Source organism: Ambystoma mexicanum, chromosome 11 (genome assembly GCF_040938575.1).
Source record: "Ambystoma mexicanum isolate Mex_15411 chromosome 11, UKY_AmexF1_1, whole genome shotgun sequence".
NCBI classification, from domain to species: Eukaryota; Metazoa; Chordata; class Amphibia; order Caudata; family Ambystomatidae; genus Ambystoma; species Ambystoma mexicanum.
In genome coordinates this window covers 771173743-771199108 of record NC_090934.1, presented here as the reverse complement: position 1 = coordinate 771199108, position 25366 = coordinate 771173743, and the positions used below count along the sequence as shown (strand labels likewise).

At 48.3% G+C, this 25366-nt stretch overlaps 1 protein-coding gene across 5 annotated transcripts in view; it reads right to left on the bottom strand.

Moving 5' to 3' along the window:
- DENND5A (DENN domain containing 5A) overlaps positions 1 to 25366 on the bottom strand; it is a 2487481-nt gene that overhangs the window by 1258732 nt on the left and 1203383 nt on the right. For all 5 annotated transcript variants that reach the window (XM_069623676.1, XM_069623672.1, XM_069623674.1 and 2 more), the window contains 2 exons: positions 20280 to 20432; positions 13170 to 13254 (listed from right to left, as the gene is read on the bottom strand). In XM_069623676.1, the coding sequence (XP_069479777.1) occupies positions 13170 to 13254; positions 20280 to 20432 (238 nt within the window). The remainder of the gene's footprint in view (positions 1 to 13169; positions 13255 to 20279; positions 20433 to 25366) is intronic.

Here is a 25366-nt window from a genome sequence, read left to right as displayed (position 1 = left end):
TTGGCCCAAGTGGTGAGCCGGCCGGCTCACCACTTAGCATGTTTGAGTCACAGCTAGGCTGGGTGAATGGGGGTTTTCTGCATAAAAGCAGGGCTTTGGGGACTGGAACTTCCGAAGTCGCCACAGGACCTAAGAATCTGACGAGGGAGAAGCTGAGCCGACCTGCCACGACGCCACCACCTGTGGAGCCCTGCTGGACCGTCTCACCACTTTTCCCAACGACAGAGGAGATCTCCGCCGGAGAGTCTTCTTCCTTTGACTGGTGGGGATAACCAGTTTCACCGTCTTTTCGCCTTCCCGACGTACCTCGTGGCCGCCTTGTCTGTGCCAAGCACCCCAGCAACCGGGATACCACGTTTTACCACGACTGCGAATAAAAGGTACCACCTTTAAACAGAAAACTCTACACCCGGTTTCTTCCCTGGCAGTGCAACGACCTTCATCTTTCCTCCAAGTCGATATCTTCTCTTCCCCTGGACGACGACGCGACTTGCACCCACTGCCAGGAACAACTGCCACCGCTGGAGGATCCTTCCCACTTAAGGTACCGTGTCCCGCCTGGCTTCCCTTGCTACCGACTGTACGGGGTAGATTTAGCCCCCGGCTTTTGAACCTGGGTTAGCCTGGGACACCCTGGCTAAACTTTCCTAAGCCTCTCTAAACTCTTTTGAACTCTCTGCAAGACTTTCTAAGCCTAGTGTAAATGTGTGATCTTGGGCACATTTGTGCTCTGCTCACTCTAAGAGTGGGCCCGGCCTTTGGACTTTGGCTCACCAGTGACTTTTTGCTCTTCTGCCTTGCTAACAGTGTTTCTGAATCTTAGAGTGGTGTACCTTTCCATATTCTGTCTTTTTCCCTCCCTTTTTCACAAACATATTGGAGTGCTATCTAGTCAAGCGCTCACCTCTGTATGAAAATAAGTGGTGTTTTACTAAGACTTATCTGATAAGGAAAAAAAGGGGTGTATATATTACAATAGTAACTGTGTTTAGAATGTTTTACAACAAGAGTGCTGGAGTGTTTCAAACAGTGTGTTTTTTTAATAAATAATTATATACTTTGATACCAAAGCTCTGGTCAGTGTTTGCTTGTATTGGTGTGTCTGAGTGCCTATTGTGTATACTTTGCATACTGCCTAACTCTTCTTGAGAGAAGTCTGACTGCTCAGCCACAGCTACCAGGTAAATCTGGGTGGTACAGACTGCTACCAAGTGGGTTTACTGTTAACACCTGTAGTCCTAAATCTTTTGCAGTGTTCCCAAAGGGAACTGCACAGGTTTCTGCCTAACCCTCAACCACTCAACTCCTCCTTCTTCGAGACTTCAACATCCACCTGGATGCCTCCTGTCCCCCCTCTGTACTCTTTTGCGACCTCTGTGACTCTCACTCACCATTCTCCCCTCTGGCCCGACTCATTCGGCAGGACACACTCTTGATGTTCTGATCTCCTCTGACCTTCCTTTCTCTATCCCTCTCTCCACTCCTCTCTCCGGGAGTGATCACTTTCTCCTTTCTTCCCACTTCACCCTCCCTACCCCGCAGGCCAAGCCACCTCCATCACTGCCACCCACCTTCGCGATCATCAGACCCATGAAACGCGTGTCCGTTGAGGCTTTCGCTGCCACCTTCTCACCCCCTCCTCCCCCTCTGGCTGACTCTCATCCTGACACATCCCTCTCCACGCTCCACTCTTCTATATCTGATACTCTTGATATCCTTGCCCCTGTCATGAGAATACGCCTGAAGCCCAAAGCCAAGTGTAACTCCTGGTATGACTCAGACCTCGTCACCCTAAAACGCAGGTGTAGGGTGGCAAAGAGGAAATGGTGTGCTTCAAGTTCATCCTCTGACAAACTGGCCTGCCGCCTGCTGCAAAGGCAATACTGGCTCTCCGTCCTCACCAAGAACAGAGCCCATATCCAAGCCCTCGTCTTTGCGGCATCTAACAACTTGGCTGAACTCTTTAAAATCTGCAAGGAACTGGCAATCCTGCCGCAGTCTCTACCTCTCTTGTCCCTTCCCAGGCCCTCTGCACGGCACTGACTTCTCATTTCATTTCTAAAACTCAGGAAATCCCGTCCTCACTCTCCTCCTTTCACGCCCCCCTCTACTCCCTGCTCTTCCTCTGGCCCTTCCTCAGCCACCCCTCCTCCCTCCCTCTCAGTCTTTCCCCTTTTCTCTGCAGACAAGGTTTCTAGACAAGTCCGATCTATGAAAGTCTCGTCAAAACATGTTCACCCCTGTGCGTCCAAAACTATCAAGGACCACATCGACTCCCTGGCTCCTGCCCTGCTGATTTCTGCAACCACTCCTTCGCCACTGGAGTCTTCCCTTCCTCCATGAAGAACTCCCTTGTGTACCCTCTTCTTAGGAAACGCTCTGCAGACCCCTCCTGCCTGGCAAACTATCACCCAATCTCCATCACTACCTTCCTTGGCAAGCTCCTGGAGAAACTGGCCATCTCCCAGCTCAATCACCACACTGAATCTGTTGGTTGTCTTCATGACCATCAGTCTGGCTTCAGAGCTGCCAGAAGCACGGAAACTGCTCTCCTGAACATCCGTGAAGACCTGCTCATCAACCTTGACTCTAATACCCTGTGCGTTCTCATCTTGCTTGACCTCTCTTCTGCCTTTGACACTGTCAACCATGCCATCCTGCTCAACCGTCTCTGTGATAACCTGGGTATCACTGGTCAGGCTCTGGCGTGGCTGACTTCTTTCCTCTCCAATCGACCCTCCCAGGTCCAACTTGGGTCCTTCCTCTCTGACATCTTTTTCTCTACCTGTGGTGTCCCCCAAGGATCTAACCTCTCTCCCTAGCTGTTCAACCAATACCTGGCACTCCTTGCCCACCGCATCGCTGCTCTCTGTCCCAACTTTCAGTGGTATGCGGACGATACCCAGCTAATTTTCAGGCTACCCTCGGCCTCCTCCTCTCCTTCCCTCATCTTTGACTGCCATCTAGGAGTGGTGTGCTGCCAATGACCTCTGCCTTAATGCCAGTAAGACTGAGATTCTACTCATCGGCACACCCACTCCCTCCTTCCCTGCAGCTCTCTGGCTGGCCTCTCTTGGCCCTCTTCCTACTCCCACCTGCAAGGCTAAAAACCTCAGGTCATCTTCGACTCTGCTCTCTCCTTCTCCCCTCACATCTCTGACGTCTCTAAGAAGTCACACTACCAGTTGCACCTCCTTAGAGGTATTCTTCCTTTCCTCTCCTTCCCCCAGAAGCTCACTGTCTCCAGAGCCCTGGTCCTCTCTAGTCTGGACTATTGTAACAGCCTCTATCTAAATCTGCCTGCCTCTACTCTCCTCCCTCAGCAATTTATCCAGAACAGGACTGCAAGACTTGTCCTTGGCCTCAAGCCCAGGGATCGTATCGCTCCAGGACTGAAATCCCTACACTGGCTCCCAGTGGCTGTGAGGATTAAGTTCAAAACCCTCTGCATTGTACACAAGGCCTTCTGGGGTCTGGGGCTGAAATCCCTTCAACACTCTCTTCCTAAATATCTTCCTTCTCGAGCTCTTTGCTCATCCGCCTCCAACTCCCTCAGTGTCAGTCGCTTCTCCAAGCAACGAGTTGGTGGCTGATTACTCTCTTCGGCTGGGGCCTCTCTCTAGAACAGCCTTCCTGCCTCCCTGAAACTTGAGGAGAACATCTCTGGTTCCGGAAGCACCTCAAAACCTTCCTCTTTGCCTCCACTTTCTCTCCCCCTCTCCCCTGCTGATTTCCTGACTGAAACTGCTCGGGTTACCTGGCCACCCTTTCTGATCTCTGGCCCAGGCCCCGTCAATTGCCCACTTGCACTTCCTCCCTGGCAGCCCCTGCACCTGGGGACCGTTGTTCTGTATCCCTACAGTCCCCCTTTTGTCTGCACTTCCTTGCACTTGCCACCAGCTGGCCGTTTATTTATTTTCTTATTTATTCCACTTTTTCCCCGTGTACTGCACTTTCCCCTCTCCCTTCCCCCGCGCACTTTTCCTTTTCCCAACTTCCCATTCACTTGCGCGATCTTAATGACACTTGGCCTAGTAGGATCGTTGTCTGTCCTCCCTTTGTTCCCCCCCCCCTTGCCTCGTCGCGCCTTGAAACACTTGTAAATCGGGACATTATAAATGCCATATCATATCAAGGGAATTTTAAATTAGGAGCATTCTTCCGAAGAGCGCTTGAAAATGGAGCGCTGCCAGGTAACCTTTAATGGTCCCAACATTGAGACCTTAGTGTGCCAATGATAAGAGGAAAGATAACACCTCTGGAGTTGAACATAGAAAAGGATCAACATTCTTTTCGATGCACCAGTCGCAAAACTTGTTCGAACAGCAACGGTACAGATATTTTGTTGCTGGCCTTCTTGCCGAAAGCAACACCTCCATCACGTCAACCGGGAGGTCCCAATCCTTGTATCTCAGTCTTTCAGAAAGGTTGTGAGTGTTGACCTCTGGATGGAGAACCTGTCCCTCCCTTTGTGAGAGAAGGCCCTCTCTCTGCGGAAGATGAATCGGAGGGCAGATGGACATATCTAGAAGGTCCGGGTACCACGTTTTCCTGGCCCAATCTGGGGCAAGTAGGATCATGCGGCTTCCGAACCGTCTAACCTCCTGATTACTTGAGGAATGACGGGGACTGAAGGAAATGCATACATGAGTGGAAACTCCCAATCTACCTCGAACACATCTCCTAGAGCTCCTCTCAAAGGAAATTCTCTTGAGCAATACCCTTCACACTACGGGTAGACTCCGGTCGCAAACAGGTCTACCTGAGGGGTTCCCCAAAGGGCAAAGATCTCTTGAAGGACTACCTGAGCTAGTTCGCACTAATGGGAGACTGTGCTCTGCCTGCTAAGAGTGCCCGCTGTCATGTTTTCCTCCCCAGCTAGGTGAACTGCTGATAAGGAGATTCCTTCTTGAATTGCCAAATATCAGAGCTACATTGCCTCTCTGCACAGTGGAAGTGACCCTACACCACCTCTCTTGTTGAGGTAATGCATGGCCACTGTGTTGTCCGTCATTATCAGGACATTCTTTCCCCTGACCGAGGGCAGAAGACCCTCAGCGCTAGTCGGATTGCCCTCAGCACCAAAAGGTTGATGTGTAGTTTGGACTCCGATGGAGACAGATCGTTGGCATGGGCTCTCACCCTATGAGTGAGGTGTTCGTCACTACTGTAATCTCCGGCCATGGCCATGCTAGCAGATTGACGATCTCCTCGAGGAGGATCTTCTGGTGGTCCAAGGAATGTATTTTTTGTCGTGGAGGATGGTTTCTGGGACGCTCTAACAGTTCTATGCAGTACCCTGCGGATACTGTGGACAGCACCCATCTGTCTGATGTGATCCCTTCCCAAGCTTGGGTGAAGTTGGAAATGCGTCCCCCTACTGCGGTTGCGTGAGAAGGGACCCTGAATGGAGCATCACTGTTTTGGTGGAGGCGTGCCGCCTCCTCTACTGGGGCTGCCTCTACCTTTTCCGCGTCCTCTTTTATTACCCCTGCCGTAACCCTGGGTAGACTGCTGGTTATTATTGCTCCACGGTGTACCCTGCCCCTGGAAATAGTTAGATCCTCTCTGGGAATTTTGGCCGCGTGGGCGACGAAAATTGCCATTCCCTCTCTGATTAGGGGGCTTATTGGTTAGTTGGCCTAGGGATTTGAGTGTTTCATACTCGTCCTTGGCATTTTTCAGCGCATCCTCGACCGCCTTACCAAACAACAGATCCGGCTCCACCGGTTTATCTAACAATGATGCTAGGGTTTCAGCTTTGAACCTAGACTGCCGTAACCAATTGTGTCTCTTGATAACAGTTCCTTCTGCTATCAATCTGCCGGCGTTATCTGCGGCATCAAAGGTTGCCTTTAAAATGCAACCGGTCATGGCTCTCCCCTCTGCCGAAACTCGTGCCAACTGGCTCTTTAAGGGTTCTGGGGCGGAGTCTGAGTGCCGCGACTTCTTCCCACTGATGGCAGTTGCAACTGGCCAACAGGGTGGTGGAGTTGGCAATCCGTGCCTGGTAAGCGGAAGTGGAGGCTACTTTCCTTCCCAAACCATACAGTTTCTTGCTCTCCTTGTCGGGAGGAGCTTCGGACGATGACAAGGGTGTTCCAGCCCTCTTACGGGTGTTTGTAACAACCAGGGAGTCCGGCTTCAGATGCCCCCTTATATACATTGGGTCTGATTGGGCTTCCCTGAAAAGTTTCTCAATCCTGGGGTTCACTGCTCTGGTGAGGTTAGGATTTACGAGTGAAGGGTCTATTCTCCTCTGAATAGACTTCAGGATAGGGATGGCCTGAGCAACAGGCCTCCTTTCTCCCACTAACTCTTCGGCGAAGTCCCTCTCCTCTTGAGCACCGTGGGTGTCAATGTGGAAATGTTCAGCTGCTCGAAACAGAACTTCATTCAGGAGAGGTTGGTTGTCGACAGGGGAGTCGGTAACCGGGGGTTCCTTCTCTACCGGGGAATCCACTCTGTAGGTTTCCGGGTCGTCCTCATCCTCTTCTTGGTCCTCATCATCCCCATAGTAGCCCATACCAGTTTGTTCTTCCAACATGCCCAAACCTGGATCCTCACAAAAGGATGTCTCTCCTTGATACGGAGAGTAGGGCTGTACATAGAAGGGGTCCGAAGACCGCGTCAGTGTTTCAAACCGGGAGTTTTTACTTGGAGGCATAGGATCCTTAGAGCCTGAGGGTGCTGACCCGTCGGGAGTATAAGAGAGAAAGTGTTCAGAGTTTTTTGCGTAAAAATCTGCCAATGATGACATCCTTGACATGACCCTGTCTATGTTTCACTAGACCATTCTCTAGAACTGGGGATGACTCTTTCTGGAAGTTTCTCTGACTTATCCTGACTAGACTTGGTCTGAGTAGGGGTCTTTGTGATAGCAGAAGACTTGGACTTTCTGTCTGTTTATGAAGAGTGGAGTGTCTTAAAGGTGTGGAAGTAGGCAGAGGCTGCTTCCTTTGTTGTTTTTCCCCCTCCCCGTGAGTGGAAGAGTGTTTTCCCTGTTTTTTCGCCCCTTCGGAGCCTTTCGACGCCTGGCATCGAGGTTCGGGGGTAGTGTCCCTATCCTTCGAGTGTGGAGGTAGGGGTTCGGGAACCCTCGTAACACGGTCTGCGGGCGCCGACTCCTGGAGTGCGGTCTGCGGATGGAAGTCGGCTTCGTCCTCCGACGATCGAACTTCTGTTACTTTGGGGAGCGAGGCACTCTTGGCAACAGTGGATGATTGCCTGGAGTCATGCAGCGATCTTGATCGAGAACGCCCAGAGGACGCCGATTCGGACCGTTCTCCATGTGCCTCTTTCCGAGAACTCGACGTGCGCGTCGAGTCCCGGTTGGACTTCATGTGTTTTGTGGAAGTGCTGTGGGAAGCGCTTGTGTCGCTGGGGGTCTTCCCCATAGCCGCCCTGCCGGACGACCTTCCGAGGTTGGGGACTTGCGCTCGGCTGTCCTTCGACGCCATAATGCCCTCGCCGTCTGAAAGCACGGCGTTGCTGCCATCGCTGAAGGCACCCTCCGCTGCCATGGCCTCTTGACGCCTGGCGTGGTGGGCCCAACGCTTGATCGAACGGGCCTTAAGTGATTTGGGTTTAAACCTACTACACGCTCTGCAGTTGGCCTCGGGGTGGTCCCTCGGCAAGCAGAGATTGCACGTGGCGTGCCTGGCGACCCAAGGGTATTTGCAGTTGCACTTGGGGCAGAATTGGAAAGGGGTACCCTCCATACGCACCTTGTGGCAGCGGCCTTGTAACTGTAGGAATATATAAGAATGTACCTATATACCAAAAGAGTGTAGAGAATTTACACCCCCCACTCTCCCTACTTGCAGGGCCGAGGCCAGCAGCTTTACAAGGCCCAGGCCGAGGCCAGAGGCCTTCCTAGGCTCAAATCCGTCGTGCAGCTGTCGACGGTCGAATTCTTCTCCGGGGCGGCGTCGAGTGTGGAAGTTCTGTGACTCGACGTTGGGGTGGAGAAATGGGTAAATTGAACAATATTTAGCAAAAGTATGGCTAAGGCCAGGGAACTCCACGAAATGCTCCCGACCAGTACGACGGAAAAAAACAATCTGAGGGTCCTAGACGCGCAAGGGATCATGGGTATAGTGGATGTCACACTAGGGATAGTATTACTGGCACGCCCTGTGTCGATGCCCTTTTTCGAGTTTCGAAAAACAAACTGTAATACTCCGCAGCTTCCACTAGATGTCAGCCTATGCACAGCATGTGATCTAAGCAGATTCCACAAGCCTCAGAAATATATATATATATATATTTATTTTACACACTCCTAGTTAAACACATTTATCACAGTTATTAAGCAAGTTAAATTCAGTCAAAGAAAGTATACACAACTCCCTAGTTAAATTGTAGACAAGTTTGAGCAAGAGTGAAAACTGAGCAAAACGGCACAGTGAAAACCAAACACAAATGGCACTCTAGCAATTTCTCACAAGGGAGGGAAAGCACAGTTATACAGAAATATCTTCTTACTCCCCCTAGCAACACTTCACATAAGTTTGTGAATCAGTTTAGGCAAGGCAGTACTTTAGCATAAAGAATACTTAAATGAAAACCAAGCAAAATGGCACTTCACAGGTTATAAACGTGGGAAGGAAAAGGTGGTTAAAAGAAGTAGGTGCACCAACACAGTTCTAGCTGAGAAGCAATCTAGAGGAGGCAGTTCTAACAAATTTAGCCAGACTCAATAGGCCTGTGCCAGAGTCAGTGGTACAGGGCAAGGGCTCAGGAACAAAATGTTCTTGTAGCTGCAGTCAAGTCTTTGGTTAACGATTCAAAAAGGTGGGTGCAGAAGGTGAAAGACAATGTTAAAAGAGAGGGGCGGCCATCCCAACAGGTAGGTAAAGGATCTAAAACACCTTTAGCTCTACTACGCAGAAAGGGCGGCCTGGCGGAACAATGTACCTTTAAAATGAAGAAGTGGCTCCTGCGGTGGCGGTTGTTCCTGGTAGTTCCTGCAGTTCGGGGGATCCAGCAGAAGAAGAGAGGCTCTCGTCGTGGAGGAAGGTTCGAGTTACTGCACTACCTAGGGATGAAACCAGCCGCGGTGCTGCCCGACGAATAAAAGGTACACTCCTTTAAATCGCGGTCCGGGTGGACTGGTGCCTGGCTATCCGGCCTCTGAGTACAGGGCACTGGCGATTCGACCAAGGCAGGTCCGGGAAGGCGATTGGCATACTGTTTGGCCCCACCAGTTAAAGGGAAGCTGGCTCTTGCTGATGAAGATCTCTCGTCGTGTAGAGAAAAGTGGTGAGACGCTGCAGCAGGGCTTCGCCGGTGGTTCAGTCGTTGCAGAGGTCTTTGGCTTCTCTCCTCTTCGGCTTCTTAGTGCCAGTGGCGGCGTCTTGCTCTTCCAGTCCTCAGGACCCTGCTTTTATGCAAAAAGATCCCCATTCATACAGCCTAGCTGTCACTCACACAGTGGAGTGGTCAACATGGTGGGAGACCCTCCAGCCTATCAGGATAGAGTGCGACATGGGTTTCTGAGGCAACCCTGTCCAGGGATCCGACTCCACCTCCCACACAATGGACCCACCCCAGACTCAGTGGTGCCGAAAGGAGGGCTTCTTGGTAGAAGCCTGCCAAAAGGACGAACAAAGGATCCCCGACCTGGGTTAGGAGTTTAGAGAAAGACACAAGACAGAAATTATATTAAAGTTCTGGCAAATAAAACCTACCTGAGTAAAGTTAATATTAAAATACACCGGCGGTATGTTAGAGGCTGTCAGAAAATGTGGTAGCCTTGAACAATGGGAAAATCCCATAGGAAAATATTTGCGGTCGAATATTTACAGTAGTAACCACAGCCACCAGCCAGAAACTTTTGAGAGAGGGACTGTACGGTACCCTCTCGACAATGAACATAAGGGAAAAACTATTAACCCTTCCCAGTACCTCCATAGTAACATGGGTTGTACTGGTTTAGTTCATAAAAATTGACTAGTAAAGTCGTGGGGACTTTACATGCCCTGGGAGACAGTAGTCAGTCACAGGGTATGGAGTCTATGTTTGGGGGTCGCTACGACACCCCTGTGTTACTGTACAGAGGGTGCTGTGTAACATATGTGAATAAAGATGTTTCCTATGGGGGTGAGAAAAACCCCATTGACATTAAACACATAAATAGCCTAGAACACGCATAGCAAAATTGCCTAAGAGTGGGAAAAAGCCTCACTCTTAGCAGGAGAAAAGAACAAACCCTTCAAATCCAGCAAAGCTGCTGGGGGACGATAGGTAAGGGAAATTAGCCATAGAATGAGAATTTTCCCTAACAGTTTAAATGGAAGGCAGTAACCTTGGGCTATTGTTTCCAGAGCCCAAGCATCTGAAGTAATGGCTCACCATTCTCATTCTTGCAGATGCTGAGCTAGTCTGCCTCCCACTGGTGATTTGTGATGCAAGTTCTCAAAGAGGTTTTGGGGCGGTTGCTGCAACCGCTGATGGCAAGGATGCTGTAGCTGGAGCTGGCTTTGCACTCTTACCATGTCCACCACGAAGGTTTCTTCTTTGGCCTCTTTGACTGGCCATTCCTCTCACCTTTCCAAATGAGGAGTAGAAACAATAGGATCGCCCCCTGAATGGTTGTCCTGAAGAACGAAAAGGCTGAGGTTGCCTAACAGCGGCCCCTAAAGATTTGGTAGCCGCCTTCGAGGACTGCAACCTCTCAAGGCTCTTGTCAACCTTGTTGCCAAAAAGGTGAGACCTGTCAAATGGCATGTTTAGAAGACGGGCCTGCACATCTGGTGCGAACCCAGACTTTCGCAACCACGCAAATCTGCGCATAACCGTGCTTAAAGCCATAGACCTGCTGACGCTGTCTGCAGTGTCTAATCCAGATTGAAAGGATTCACGCATGGCTTCTTTGCCATCCCAAACGATAGCTAGGAAACCCTCCCTTTCCTCCCCTTCTGGAATGTGTTCCACCGCTATTGATATGCACTCCCACAGAGTGTACGAAAATTTGGCTAAGGCACATGTGGAGTTGGCCGATTTAAGGGCCATACTCCCAGCGGAAAATACCTTGCGCGCCCATCCATTCACACAATTGTCGTCCCTATCTGTAGGGATGGTAGTGTACACCGCTTTATTGGATGTAGCTGTGGCTGCCTGGACCATCAGACTTTCAGGAGTGGGGTGTTTGGCCAGATCGCTACTGGGAGGGCAGTATTTTCTCGTGATGGATTTATCCACCTCAGGGATTCCCAATTTTTGGCCACCCTATTTTGTAAGGTCACATGAAAGGGTAAGATTGGGTCTGTAAGTGGACCTTGGTCCAGAACATCAGTAAGGTCATCCTGGATGAATTGAGCTGGTGGTTTAGCCCAACCTAGGTATTCAACTACCCGTGACATCAGGTGCCGATACTAGGAATCAGCGTGTTCCCCCGGTTCCGGTCTCCCGAACTCAGTTTCAGGTGATGTGTCAACACCACTAGTATTGTGCAGTGTGTCAACAAAATCTTTCATCTTACTCTCCTCTGAGATTAAACTATCTGGCACATCATGAGTTCCAAACTCAAGGCCACAGGGAACCTCCTCATCCTCAGACCTATCTTCTTCCTCAAAGATCGAAGAGAGGGATTTAAAGTACTCCCTTTTAGGCAAAGGAGTATAAACTTTGTCAGGAACCACCAAAGGTGTAGGCTTTGTGGGAGGCTTGAGGGAGTTGAAGCCAGAGTCATTTTTGGCACCGCTGATTTTGGTGTCAACGTCGTCAAAGGCGCCGATGGAAATGGTGCCGACGGTGCCACTTCTGTGGCGTCGATGACCTTGTGCTCCTGCCACAACTCATGTGACTTTCTTTCATCAGAGACCTTGAAGGTTCTCGATGGGTCTTTCTTCGATCACCCGGGCTCGAGGGCACGCGAATGTTGGAACAGGACCACTCTCGTCCGGCTTCCGAAGAAGGCACGGATAGAGGATTGCCCTTCTCGAAAATTTCTAGCATTTTCATACGACATGCTTCCCACTCTGCGGATGAAGAATGTTTTCTGGGGCACTTACATTTTCTCGGGGATTTGTCCGACGATGATGACGAGGATGGCGACCGATGGTGCCATCTCTTCGATCTTTTTGTTGAGGATGAGTGGCGGGAGCAACTACGGGATCCTGATCTCTTTTTGTCCTTTTTGCCTCGAGGAGAATAACCTCCTGACTTGACGACGAGGAACGATCGGTTTTAGTTTTACGGCCTACCTGCAATTTTCCCTTCCTTTCTCGCAGTGCTTTACTCGTCATTGCATGACATTTTGAGCAGGATTCTGTGCCGTGGTCCTCCCCAAACACCATAGGCATGAGCAATGCAGATCCGTGATGGACATTTTTTCGAATCGCATTCTCTGCACCTTTTGAAACCGGAACGAGGTGTAGTCGGGGTCGATGACGAAAACATGTCGATGTATTTATTTTTGATTATTGAAGAACTGCGTAGTAAGTAAATACTAACGAGGCGCACAGAGTCTCCGAAGCAAACACGTTTGCGGAAAAACAGAACTGAGGCCAACGGGTGCCGCACGTGCTACTTATACACCCGATGACTTCACCCTCTATGGAGGCCTTCCAGGGACACTGACTGGACACCATCGACGCACAGTGCCCTCTGCCGAGAATATTTTTTAGGAAAGCAGCCAAAGCTGGACGAGATATCAAAGATGAGGAATACGTTGGATGACACAATCCATTCGAAGTATCCATGCACTTTCTATTTAGCTTACCTGTTCACATACTGACACAGAGAATATTTACTCTTAGGTCATCTTGCATCTATTTCAAATAGTTTACGTGAATGAAAGAAGGAATTTGAACCCAAACCATGCGTACTAAGCGAAACACCTCTTTTTATGCACCCAAGGCATAGGTGTAGCTAATGGGTGATATGTATCAGCAGCCAAATTCTTCCAACTTGGACAAGATGAACATATGAAAGATATTGGACTCATACTTTCCATAGATACAAACATGTATCAATTGTTTATTGTACAATAAGTGATTATCACTTGGAAAGTGGAAATGCTGACAATACATGGCACACGCCTTCCAACTGAGATCAGAGCTTATATTCTGCATAATCAGCAGATGGTTATATTGTCATTCACAAAGTCGGTGAGAGAATAAAAGACACACCACTAACAATAACTCAAAAGCTGAAATACAAACCTGAAGTGCTGAAACTGCCAGGCATCACTCTTCTCTTTTTACTTTCTTGGTAATGTAACAGATGAGACCACAGTGCCGATTTACCCTTTAGGGCAAAATAAAACAAAGAAGTAATAATTTAATGCATCTCAAAGAAAACAATTAATCATACATTTCTGTTGGTGAACAGTAGATTCACTTATTAAGATACAAATGTCTGACTGACCCCTCTAACAATGGTATGTGACACAACTAAGTATTTTTTGATGGAAACAATCTATGTTTTCTAGAGAAAAGGGCAGTTGAAAAACCATCTTTCCTTTAAAAAATGCCCATGCTGTCTGTAAAACTGCATATTAGTGCCAAAATGTGACCTGCAAACATGTCAACTGAAAAATGCTACCCGATTGAAATCATTAGCTTTTTCAAACAGCAAAAAGCACATGGAAGTAAGGTAAGGGTTTTGGAAGTCAAGGAAATCTACCATAGAGAAGGTATATAGGAAGGTTTCTGTTACATACACAGAATTCCGTATCACTCCTTTCCCATACCGTAGCCGGGACAAGTAATGTGTACTTTTGCATTTCACATGCAAAAGTATATTTTACATTAATAGATTTATTTGCCTTCAAAAGTACAGGCTGGGATGGAAGTTATCAAAGCAGGAGCAGGGTAACACAGGAGCAGAGTAAACAGGGGTCGACAGGGTTTCCTTGTTAAGGGAATTTAAAAACAATACATTTTGCGCACAATTATTTTAAACTAAAAAACTACTGAATCCATTTCAATACCCAAAACTATTTTTCTTAAAAAGCTAGATTTGATAAAACATAAGAAGATTTTTACACATTGACACACTTCATTGAACAGCCACAGAATTCCAAATTAAAAAGGATGTTTAAGGACTGGCCACCAGGGGGCGAGGATGGAGGTCGCCTGAGCGTGTTCCTCCATCTTCCGGGCCCGGGAAAAGTAAGTGTGCCCCCACTTATGCCCCCCATGTGGAAACGACTGCAGAGGGGGTTTGAATGAACTGTTGGGGTGCAACAGGCCCAAAAATGGCAAAGGTTGGCTGCCTATGAGCCGAGCACAGGCGTGCTGATTGTGACACGAGAAAGTTATTAAAGTACTTTCTCTGTGCAAGCCCGTCCGGGCCCGTCTAGCTGTGGGCTGTGCGGAAGGGGGCCGTGGGGCTGTTGATCTTATCCCCGCCACCCCCGAAAGAAGAGAGAGGTGGAGAGGGGACTTTCAGGACCCGTGGAGATCCAGGCTAGGGAGCGTTTGGAGGAGGGCACCCTGGCCCTGTACAACGGTCAGTGACCTGAACCGGTAGGACGGAGGACAGAGAAGAAAGATGCCGCTCTTTCTGGATGGGGTGCCGGAACGGAGAGACACAAGCAGGTACCGCAGTATAGGAGTAGCCTGAAGGAGGTCGGGAGGGGGCAGAGGTGCTCTTGGAGTGCCCGCACTTGGAGGACCATCGCAGCACAGGAAACTGGACAGTGCACCAATTTGGCAAGGTGACAACCAGGAGGTGTGCTCCCCAGTTCAGGGGTGTGAGCATGCCTCCCAGAGGTTGCAGTCAAGTGGCTGTGCTGTTTGCAGGGCCAGAGCAGGGAGGTTGAGGGAGCGAGTTGAGCACCCGCTGTGGCAGGTGGGCGGTCCTCCCAGCGGTGTGGAAGACCCCAGGCTGAGATAGGGAATGGACGTTGGCGGTGGAGGTGCCGCAGAGAAACCCGAGGTCCCGCAGTTGAACTTGAACTGAGCCTGTAGTAGGGGGAATACTATGGGAGGTGTGGGACCCCAGTTCTGGGGCGTGTGCCCGCCTCCCTGAGGCTGGGGCCTGTTAGGGTCTTGAAGCTGTGGAGGAACGGTGTGGTGGATTGGCGGAGTCGGTGAGCTGAGCCCCCCACGGTCACAAGAGTGGCTTTGGGAGTGATCTATGAAACTGGGGTACTGCAAGGAACCGGTGAGTCATGTGAGTGGCCCAGCTTTGGTCCGGTAACTGGTGGTAGGTGGGAAAGGTGTAGGCCCCGGAGAATGGGACATGTGCCCGCCTGATCCACAGGAGGGTGACCTGTGTGCCCCCGTCCACGCCAGGTGGCAGGGAGAGACACTTTTCCAGGAAGACATACTGCCTGATGGTCTCCCCTTGAGGGGGACCCCGTCGATGGATGAAGGTTCATATAAAGTGACCACCCGGATGAACAGTGGGGGGGTACAGGACCCAGTCGGAGTGCCCCACTCTGGCCCAATGTTACACGGAGATCAGAGCGAACTGGCCGACTTTGCGTACACTGGTAGACCGGATTCCACAGATAGCCACGAATCACGGAAGATGGAGACCGAGGGGGAGGACTCTGCAGCGACTAAGAGGGATGTGGCATCCCTTCTCAATGAGATTAGGTGCATGAGGACCGACATCAGGGTCAAGGTCAATAAGATTAATATGAGAATCGATAAGATGGAGAAGAGACTAAAGGAATTGAACATAACCAATCCTCCCTGGACACTCTGGAGACCCAAATGGACGCAAGGATGGGTGAAATCGAGAGGGGAGAGGTGAGATGGTATTGAAGATGGATGACTGAGAATCGCGAACGGAGGAACAATCTTTGCTTTTTTGGGATACCAGAGATGGAAGGGGAATCGGAAAGGTCCCTCAGGAGGAACATACATGACATTACTAAGCTCCTCTTTGATGATAACTCTATTGATAAAGACGAAAATTGAGAGGATCCATAGAGCTGGGGGCTCGGGGAGGGGCACGAGGTCGGTTCTGGCCCGCTTTCACAATTACCCAGACAAACTTAAAATTCTTGAAAGGGCCAGGGCCAAGGGTCCTGTAATGTTGGGAGCGGCAAAGATTACTATTTTCCAGTACCTGTCGTCCCTGACCCTCACAAAGAGAAGAATGTGTCTGCCCCTGACAAAATGGCTCAACGAAAAAGGAGTTCGATATCGTTGGGGATTTCCGTTCTCTATCTCATTTGAGTTGGAGGGCCTGAAGTACTGACTTGCCACGGAGGAAGAGATAAACAGAGCAATAGGGGAACTGCTTGGGGAAGAGTAGAGGGCTTCTTGCTCACAAGGTGAAATTGGACCGGACATACAGCAGCGTATTAAGAGCCCCAGAAGGAAGCGAGTTGCCAGATCAAGGACGTTTCAGAAGCTGAACACCCTGACCCCTGACCCCCCCCCCCCCACCCACGGCTGGCACGCCCTGAACACATTACTGGTTGTGACCGAATATCGACAATTGTGGTTCTGAAAGGTCTGACGAGCCTGTTGGCCTGTCGCAAGATGGGGGACGGGAGTCGATTTTGTGGGGGTCCATATTTCTTTGGGCTCTACCATGACAGATGGGAAAGAGGGGACTGCATGGTCCGTAAGCAGTTGTAAGTTTTGTATGTTGTGTGAAATAGGGGTAACTAGCAATTGAGGTGTCATGAGCAGGGGCCTGGGATGCGGGCCTGGTTGGTGGTTCGGCACCCTTCTAGTGAGAGTAACTGGGAGGGGTCAGGTGCCTGAGAGGATGGGAGGGAGGGGGAAGGGGCTTCAAAGGAGCAGCGGGGTGGTGGGACTTCTCAATCCGACAATGATGGGTGCATACTCACATATTGATATGTCACAACATGGAGGGTCTATTCCTGGACAGACAGCGCGCTGGTAAAGAGGACTCGGGTATTGCCGATTCATGGGGGGAACCAGGGAGAACAGCCAGAGGGTGTGAATGATCAATTTTAAGGAGCTCAACTTCCCAGCCAAGCAGTCCCTGGTTGCGAGAGGATTCAGAAGATCTGGGATTGACATTTTATTTCTCCAGGAGCCGAAATACCAGAGAGGCGAAGAATGTAGGATCCCCTGTGGTTTTGTTGGGGGTAAATACTGGGGATCAGGGATAACAAGAAGAGCAGGGATGGGGATCCTGGTCCACAGGGGCTTTGGATGGAGGTTACTAAGGTGTGGTCCGATGTGGAGGGAAGGGCGGTCCTGATATATGGTCTGATTCATAAAATCAGGTTCACATTTACTGTTGTATACGCTCCTAACCAGGGTCAGCAGAGGTTCCTGCAGAGAACCATGGAAAAAATAATGAACGAGGCAAGGGGACACATTATACTGGGAGGAGACTGTAATGTATGTCAGCTTGGACGGACAGTCCGGGCACCCCGGGGAGCAGGAGCCCCAGAATCAGGTTGGAAGGAAGTTGGCAACGACAATGGAGCTCTATGGATGCGAGATATATGGCAGCACTTACATCCAAGTGAAAAGGGTTCACCTTCTATTCTGCTCCACATGGGACGCTAACAAGAATAGACTACCTATACATTTTTAGGGATCTGTGGAACTCGGCAGTGGGGCCGGCAATCTACCTGGTTAGTTGGTCGGACCATGACATGGTGTTAGTTGATAATGTAAGGAGTGGCCTTTGTCCTAGAGGGCTCAAAGTGGAGGTGCAATGAGTTTCTGTGGGAGGACCCATGCTTTAGGGAAGAGTTGGAGAAGGGTATCACAGAATTCTTTGAGATTAATGATACTGGGGAGATCCGGAAGGACATTGTCTGGGATGCAGCAAAGGCTACGTGGAGAGGGATATTAATCCGAGATGGGGCCCGCAGGAAGAGGGAACGTACCCTCATTAAAAGGCGTCAGAGGGGAAAAATAAGGTCACTGGAGAGGCGGGCATAGTTGACCACAGACAGTAGGGGGGAGCTCATTCAGGAGGCGAGAGGGGTGAGGGAGGAACTGAGATTTCTCGAAGAAGGAAAGATAGTTCGCACTTAACAATTTTTAAAACAGACGTTCTATGAGAAAGGGTATAAGGCAGACGCCCTCCTGGCAGCCAGGCTACGGGGACAACGGGTGGAAAGGCGAGTCGGAGCATTGGAGGGAGAGGGAGGGCCTTGGAGGAGTCAGCAGAGGGGATTTGGGAGGCATGTGCAGGGTGATCTAATTGTGTCTGTATAGGAGTGAAGGGACAGTGGGCAATGAGGAGATCGAGAAATATCTTGAGAGACTCCCGACTCCCCCTTCTTACGGAAACAGAGTCAGAAATCCTAGAAGCTCCAATCATAGGGAAATGAAATTGAGGTGGCCATTGGAAGGTTGAAGTTAGGCAAGGCTCCGGGAGAGGATGGGTTCACATCGGGATTTTATAAGTACTTCCTCCCGGCTCGGGTCCCCTTCCTGATGACATTGTTTAATGATATCTTGACCATATGGAAAGCACTACACTCTTTTACACAGCCTCTTATCACGGTGATAACGAAGGAGGGCAGGGACCCCCTGGCGTGTGGTTCTTACCGTCCGATCTCTCTATTGAACATAGATGCAAAAATGTATGCAAGGGTAATAGCCGTAAGCCTGGAAGGTCACTTGCCGAGGCTGGTCCACTCGGACTAGGTGGGGTTTGTTAGGGGGCGACAAGAGGCAGATACAATGCGGAAGACTCTACATCTGATTAATGAGGCACAGGGACCCCACTCTTCTCTCGGTGGATGCCAAAAAGGCCTTTGACTGAGTGGAGTGGGACTTTCTAGAGGTGCTACTGATCAAGTTCGGTGTAAGTAAAGGACTGATAAGGGGTATTATGGCACTCTACTCCTCCCCGAAGTCATGTGTGGCTGTAAACGGGGGATACTCACGTTGGTTTAACCAGGAAAGGGGGACAAGACAGGGGTGCCCGCTCTCCTCAACTCTTTTTGTACTTTCACGGACATCCGTTCCTGCAGCGGTGGGGGGAATGGAGGAATATGGGTGCATGGCAGCCTTTAAAATGAATAAAAGCAAGTCAGTACTGTTTCCCCTAGATAGATGTTAGGACGACGACTTGGGGTGTATTCCCCGGTATGGAGGTGACCGTTACAAGAGGACTTGAGGATCTGTATGATGCTCCCCCCCTTATGACTAAGCTGGAAAAAGATTTAAGAAAATGGAGGTAGTTGACCATATACTGGAGGGGTGGCTGAATGCGTTAAAAATGGTGATTCTTCCCAAGATCTTGTATCTCTTCCAGATGCTACCAATACAGATTCCTGACCTCTATTTCAAGCTGACCAAGGGAACCCTTTTAAGGTTCCTGTGGCAGGGGAAGAAACCCAGAGTATCTAGCAACGTCCTGAGCCTCCCTAAGGAAAGCAGGAGTGTTGGGCTCAGAGATAAACACCTATACTACAAGGCCACGGAGCGAAGGGTCATGATCTGTCACCTTAAAGGGCAGGGGGACCCGTAATCGGTGGGACCAAGAAAATCGCTATCTATGACCTGCCACAGTGGGAGAGTGGCAAAGTGATACGTAGGATACATGAGCATCCAATCTTGGGCACTATTTGGAGTATCTGGCGACAGGGGGAGGGGATGTGCGGGGTAACATCTTGGACCTCACCCTTGGGGCATCTCTGGGTACTGGGAGTTCGGGATGCAATCCCAGACCCTGCAAGAATGGTTCACAGCCTTTTCCTTGCGGGAAGGGCATCATTGGCTACACAATGGAAGGGAGTTTGGCTGTCAGGAATATATATGTGATGGAACGCATAACAGCGGCGCTACAGGGGAACCCGGGATCGATTGAAACGGAATGGTCAGACTTCCGCTCGAATACATTCAGCAGGATTGAAGAAACATTGATGGGGGAAGGGGGCTGGGTGGGAGAGACGGACATCCCGGTCACCGCGGGCTACGGAATTGTGAGAATCTATACTGGAACTGGAACTGCAAGGCGAGTCCCTGCAAAAGGGATATTGAAAGAGATAAGACATGTGACTAAAAAGGGGAGATTTGGTCGGATCGGAAAAGGGAATGGGCGGAGGGGGAAAAAGGGGAGAAGGTTGGAGGGGTACGGAGAGGGTGTGCGGTAGTTAGAGCATAATTAGTTGGTTTGCCAAAGTGTTAATTTTGAGATTTAATGTCGTATTTGTGAGTTTTTCACAGTGGCTGTGTAGTTATGTTTACTAAAATCTCAAATTTGAATTAAAAAAAAAAGGATGTTTAAATTTGGTATACAACTTCATGCAATAAAAGGTTCCACTATTTCCCCATTCAGTCAAATGAAACAAAGGCATGTGGCATGGCGGTTTAATGGATACACCTGAATCTTTTGTATCACACTTGAACACAGAAAGAATTTACCTGCTTGACCTGCAGACCATGACTCCATATTCTTTCTAAAAGGTCACAGAGGCTGGCTATTAATGTGTTCTCTTCCACTCCAGTTATGTTCACTTCACCGTGACCTAATTCAACTGCTTCTCGTCCCATTTTCTCAACAAGCATTCTCTTCGTCTTGAAAAACAAAATTGATACAATTACCCATCTCTAAATAGCCAATTCCAATACCAAATAGAATAATCTTGGAATTTAAATGGATAAAAGGCAACATTTAGTTATTTAATAAACCCATTGAGCTTTCTTTTTATTTTACAAAGTTTATCTCCTTTGCACGCATTTGGTGTTGAAAGCTATTATAAACTAATCATAAACATCAGTTTTTACAAATTGAAGCAGTCTTGCTGTTATCTATTCTTTTTATAATGATGTGTTCAAACAATAACATTCTGATTGACTGAGTTATTTATTTAAAAAAAGAAACAAATCCATAAAAGCCAAAACTATAAAATACATAAAAGTGAAACAGCATACGAAAAATACAATATACAATGCAATATGAAATTCAATTCAGTAATAACAATTACCTTTCTATTTCCTATCAAGCAATTCCTTATTTGAAGTCATTTTTCTGAATATTGTAAAGGTGTGGTTTACAAAGGTGTCCATGGGGAAAAAGAAGAATAGACTAGGCATTGTTAAAAGAATGAAAACTGCAGTTTTAAACTAATGAAAGTTTCTCTCTTTCAATATTGTTATTAGAGTCAAATTCCTTATGTTGCATACATTGGCCATAAAAGGTGACAATAAATATACAGTTTACTTAGATGCACGGTCACACAGAAAAGCTGTGTCACCCAGTTCATCCTTGCAAGTGAGTCTGATGACTGCAGGGACAGGCAAACATCCCAGTGGAATTTGTGAAAGTAACAATCGTCTACATTCAGGTATATAAGAAAGAGATGAACTCCGTTCACTGATAAAAAGGTAACTATGCCTTAATCACAGGGCACCTTTCCTGTACGAATCCCCTCTCCAACTTTAACACATGTAACAGTTCTTTTTTAAAAGATACAAATGTAGCGTTTCTAAAACTTTCAGGCACAACCCACCTGGGTTGCCGCTGAATATAAAAATGTTTTACAATACAAGCCAAGAAATCGGATTACTTTGTTCCTGGACAATACCATTCTTTATTTGTTACCTAGAGGCGCAACATGAAGATGTTCCTTCTCCTGGCGTCTTATATACTATTAATCTGCAAATCAAAGGGGGGTCTGGGAGTCTCTCTACCAGCACAAACACAGCCCAATGACCTGGACTGCCCCTGGGCAGGACAAAGACTGATATGCAGGGATATTTCTCCTCTGCGAAAGGGACAGTGAGCTAAAGACTTGGTTGTGACTCTCCCGGGGGCCATCCACCCAAGAACAGGTCAATGAGCTGTGTTTGTGCCGGTAGAGAGACTCCGAGAACCCCCTTTGTTTTGCATATTAAGTAATTTTGGGGCTCATTCTAAGTTACCAGGGGAATCCAGACGTGGACCCCTTGCTCATAGTTCTCAGAGAGGCACAGCTCCACCTCACTGATGACGCCCAACAAGGCTGAAACGCGCGTATGGGGTTGCTGTTGGTACTCTTGTTCAGAGGAGAATTGCCTAGCATTTCGGTGCTGGAGTGTCCCTGGGCAGGACAAATACTGATATGCAGGGATATTTCTCCTCTGTGAAAGGGACAGTGAGCTAAAGACTTGGTTGAGACTCTCCCGGGGCCATCCACCCAAGAACAGGTCAATGAGCTGTGTTTGTGCCGGTAGAGAGACTCCCAGAACCCCCTTTGTTTTACTATTAATCTGCCTCAGGACAGCTGTCAAATGATATTCAATGCTGTTTGCTGCAATGTATGAAAAGCACTCATATCTAATAAATACACACTCTTATGTTATCTAGACAGTAATTACAATACACTTGAATCAGTGCACAGATAATACATTGTGACCACAATAAAAAAGAGACTAAAAATCCAAGTTAACCCATTCAGAAAGACTTCCTACACAGTGCACCTACACATGACATGAACACCTCAGCTCATCCCAATGTTATCGCCGAGTTTCTTAATACCACTTGTAAACATATAGCCGTTCCTCTCTCCCCAAGCATTTACTATAAATAGACAAATATATATAGTTGTAAGCCTTTCAGGACACATGAGCTTGTGCAGTCTTGTACCGTACAATCCACATTGTGTGGCTACATGCTTTATAATCATTTTTAATTATTTATGTTATCTTTTGCAATTTCAACTTTGTCCACACTTGCTGGTGCCAATTTAAATATGCTGGCGGGTCTTGATGTTTCCCACAAGCCACTAATATTAAATTAGAAGCCAAGAATCTTTGGTCAAGCAGGTGTCTAACCCGAGGTTACTCAGTAATTAGGTAACCCAGAAAGATTCTGACAAAGCTCAAATCCTTCCTCCAATAGATCGTCGCCTGGGCACAGTTAATTTGCTTTCTCTTTCCAGCGGACTTGTTTTGACTGCCGTTTAAAATGACTATCTGTTTGCTCGTGGTAACACTTATCTTATGTACATATTCTATTTCTCTGCAATGTACAGAACGGGATTCAAAACTTCTAGCCTGCACTTTTTCATGCCCAGGCCTTTTGCAAACACGCGGTATAAACCGGTGCAGCCAGAACGTTTAGGGTGGACATTGTGAAGGCATACAAGATGTGCTATGAAATTGGGAATTAACTCCTTTTGGCGGGAGCTTTAAGAAGGAGCTGACACGCAACAGATTTGTTGGACATCTGCGTCGACAACAGACTAATGCATAAAGATTTCAATAAGCCTGATGGGTTGGGAGGCTTTTTCCCACTATGCAGGCCTACGTTCTAGAAGGATCTTGTTAGGTTTCAGTGTCAAAATGTGATCTTGTCCTACAAAGGTGGAGGTATTCAGGGTGGGTCAGGTTGCTGCAGTTTGTTTCGGTAAAGATTTTGTGCTTGTTTTTTGTCTTGCAGGACAAATAAAGATATGTTTGTCTTTGCCACTAATCCAAAATGGAAATGGGCACCTGGTTTCTCTGACAATTATTTAAGGTCACCTCCACCATACACGTAATTAATTTCTCTGTTCTCCACAGTTCCTCCAGCACCTGTTTATTGTAATAGGGAGCATCATTTTTCAGTTTAGGGTGGTAATAGATAAATAAGTGTTTCATACCACACTTGTCTGTTTTGAAAACACCTGGAGCTCTTCAATGTGTCTACCCATAGGTGTTCCATTCTAAATCTTCCATTGGTCTTCGTATATCCGCTTTCGGAGACCCCCTAAAAATGAAGTTTCTCAGCTTTTATTGCACAATGTTCAGAATGCTATACACAGTGGCAAAATGTCCCTTCATTAGCAATGTCTAGGCGAACAATTTCTGAAAGGGTGTCAGGACTCTTGTGGCCATCTTTCTAAGTGAGTATCAAGGACTCAATGCCTAATCTGAATATAGCTCCACTTTGGAGGTGGTTTTAACATGTGTGGAGGGAAGGGCAGATCATACTTTACTAACAGACACATAGACTCTGTCCATAAATAATGATTCATGTAATTCTTTTGGGATGTGCACAACAGGGCTGGGGAGTGGAGAGAAAAGTCCAGGTCTGCCTCCATTAGCAGCTATGTGCTAGAAATCTACATGCATCTCTGCTTGCACTGAATTTGTATGGGGATTGCAGGTGTTTTTTCACCTGCAAAGATCAGGTAGAATCCACATGGATGTATGTAAATGCTGCCTGCCAGACATGTACATGGCCGGTGGCATTCATGATTGTTTCTCTAACAGTTAGTAAACAGTGTCAAATGGCTGAAGGAACACACAACTACTGACAACAGAAAACATTTAAAGGGTTTTATCAAACAAAAGAAAAGGATGAGACTATTGCATGGATTCTTGGGAGACGTAGTCCATGAACACAGGATTGTAAAAAAAGGACAGCAAACAAAAAGGCATTCCGAATGTTTCAGACAGGAATGTCTACTTTCTAAGTCACCACAAAGCCTCTCCGCCTCTCTAGCGATGTAGGGCTTCCTTCCTTTGCCAAGTGCACCAAAAGTCCTCCTCTTTGCTGTTGCGCTCCTTCTCTTACTTTTTCCCCCTCTTTTGGGGCACAGAGGATCTTCCCCTCTGTTCTTTTATTCAGTGAGATGGTGCCCTGCTCACTCGCGTTCTCTCTCGCTTCACTGCAGCACACCCATCTTCTTAATTAAAAGGGCATGGTTAAAAATCCCCTCTTCTGGGGTCAAAGTCACTCGCTCTCTTGCTGCTGCTTCTCGCTCATCCCTTCCCTCAAGTCTTGGGTCTCTTTCTTTTGGTTTCAAGGGAATATCCCCCTCACTAGAGTCTACCCATCTTCTGATGTCCCAAGGGCTCCTCTCTTCCTCACGGGAGAACACCCCTCTTCTGGGGTTCAAGGGTTCTTTGCCACCTCATTGAATCAGACCGCTCTTCTGGGGTGCAGAAGGTTCTTCTCTGGCTCATTGTAGAACAATGCTCTTGTGGGGCTCAGGTGGGTGGTTCTGTTCCTCATTGTACCGCCTCTTCTAGGGTTCAGGGGGCTGCGCTCCATTTCACTGGACCAGGCCCCACTTTTGGCGTTCAAGGGATGACTCTCCTGTGCACTGGAGCATACCTGTCTTCTGGGATTCAGGGAGCTCTTCTGCACCTGATTGGAACAGATCCCTCTTTTATGGTTCAGGGGTGCGGGGGGGATCTTCTCTGCCGCACTGGGGCATACCCCTCTACTGGGCTTAAAGGACTCCCCAGCTCGGGCCCTCACCCTCTTCCTCAGCAAACACCTCTCCTCTTCTCCCTGCCCAAAAGATACTCTGGGCTTAATTCACAGAAAAGTTTTACAATGGCAAAACCCCATTGGAGAACGCTCTGTGAATCAGGGTCAAAGTGTCATTTACCGACATACATGATTGAAACTGCCTAGTCTAGCCAATGTTCCTTCATGGTTGTAGTTTATATGAGTTGACCATGTAGGGAACCACTCTACACATGCTTTTAATAGCGGAAACATTAGAAGATGAATCTGTCCAGAAGAGCCTCGTTTT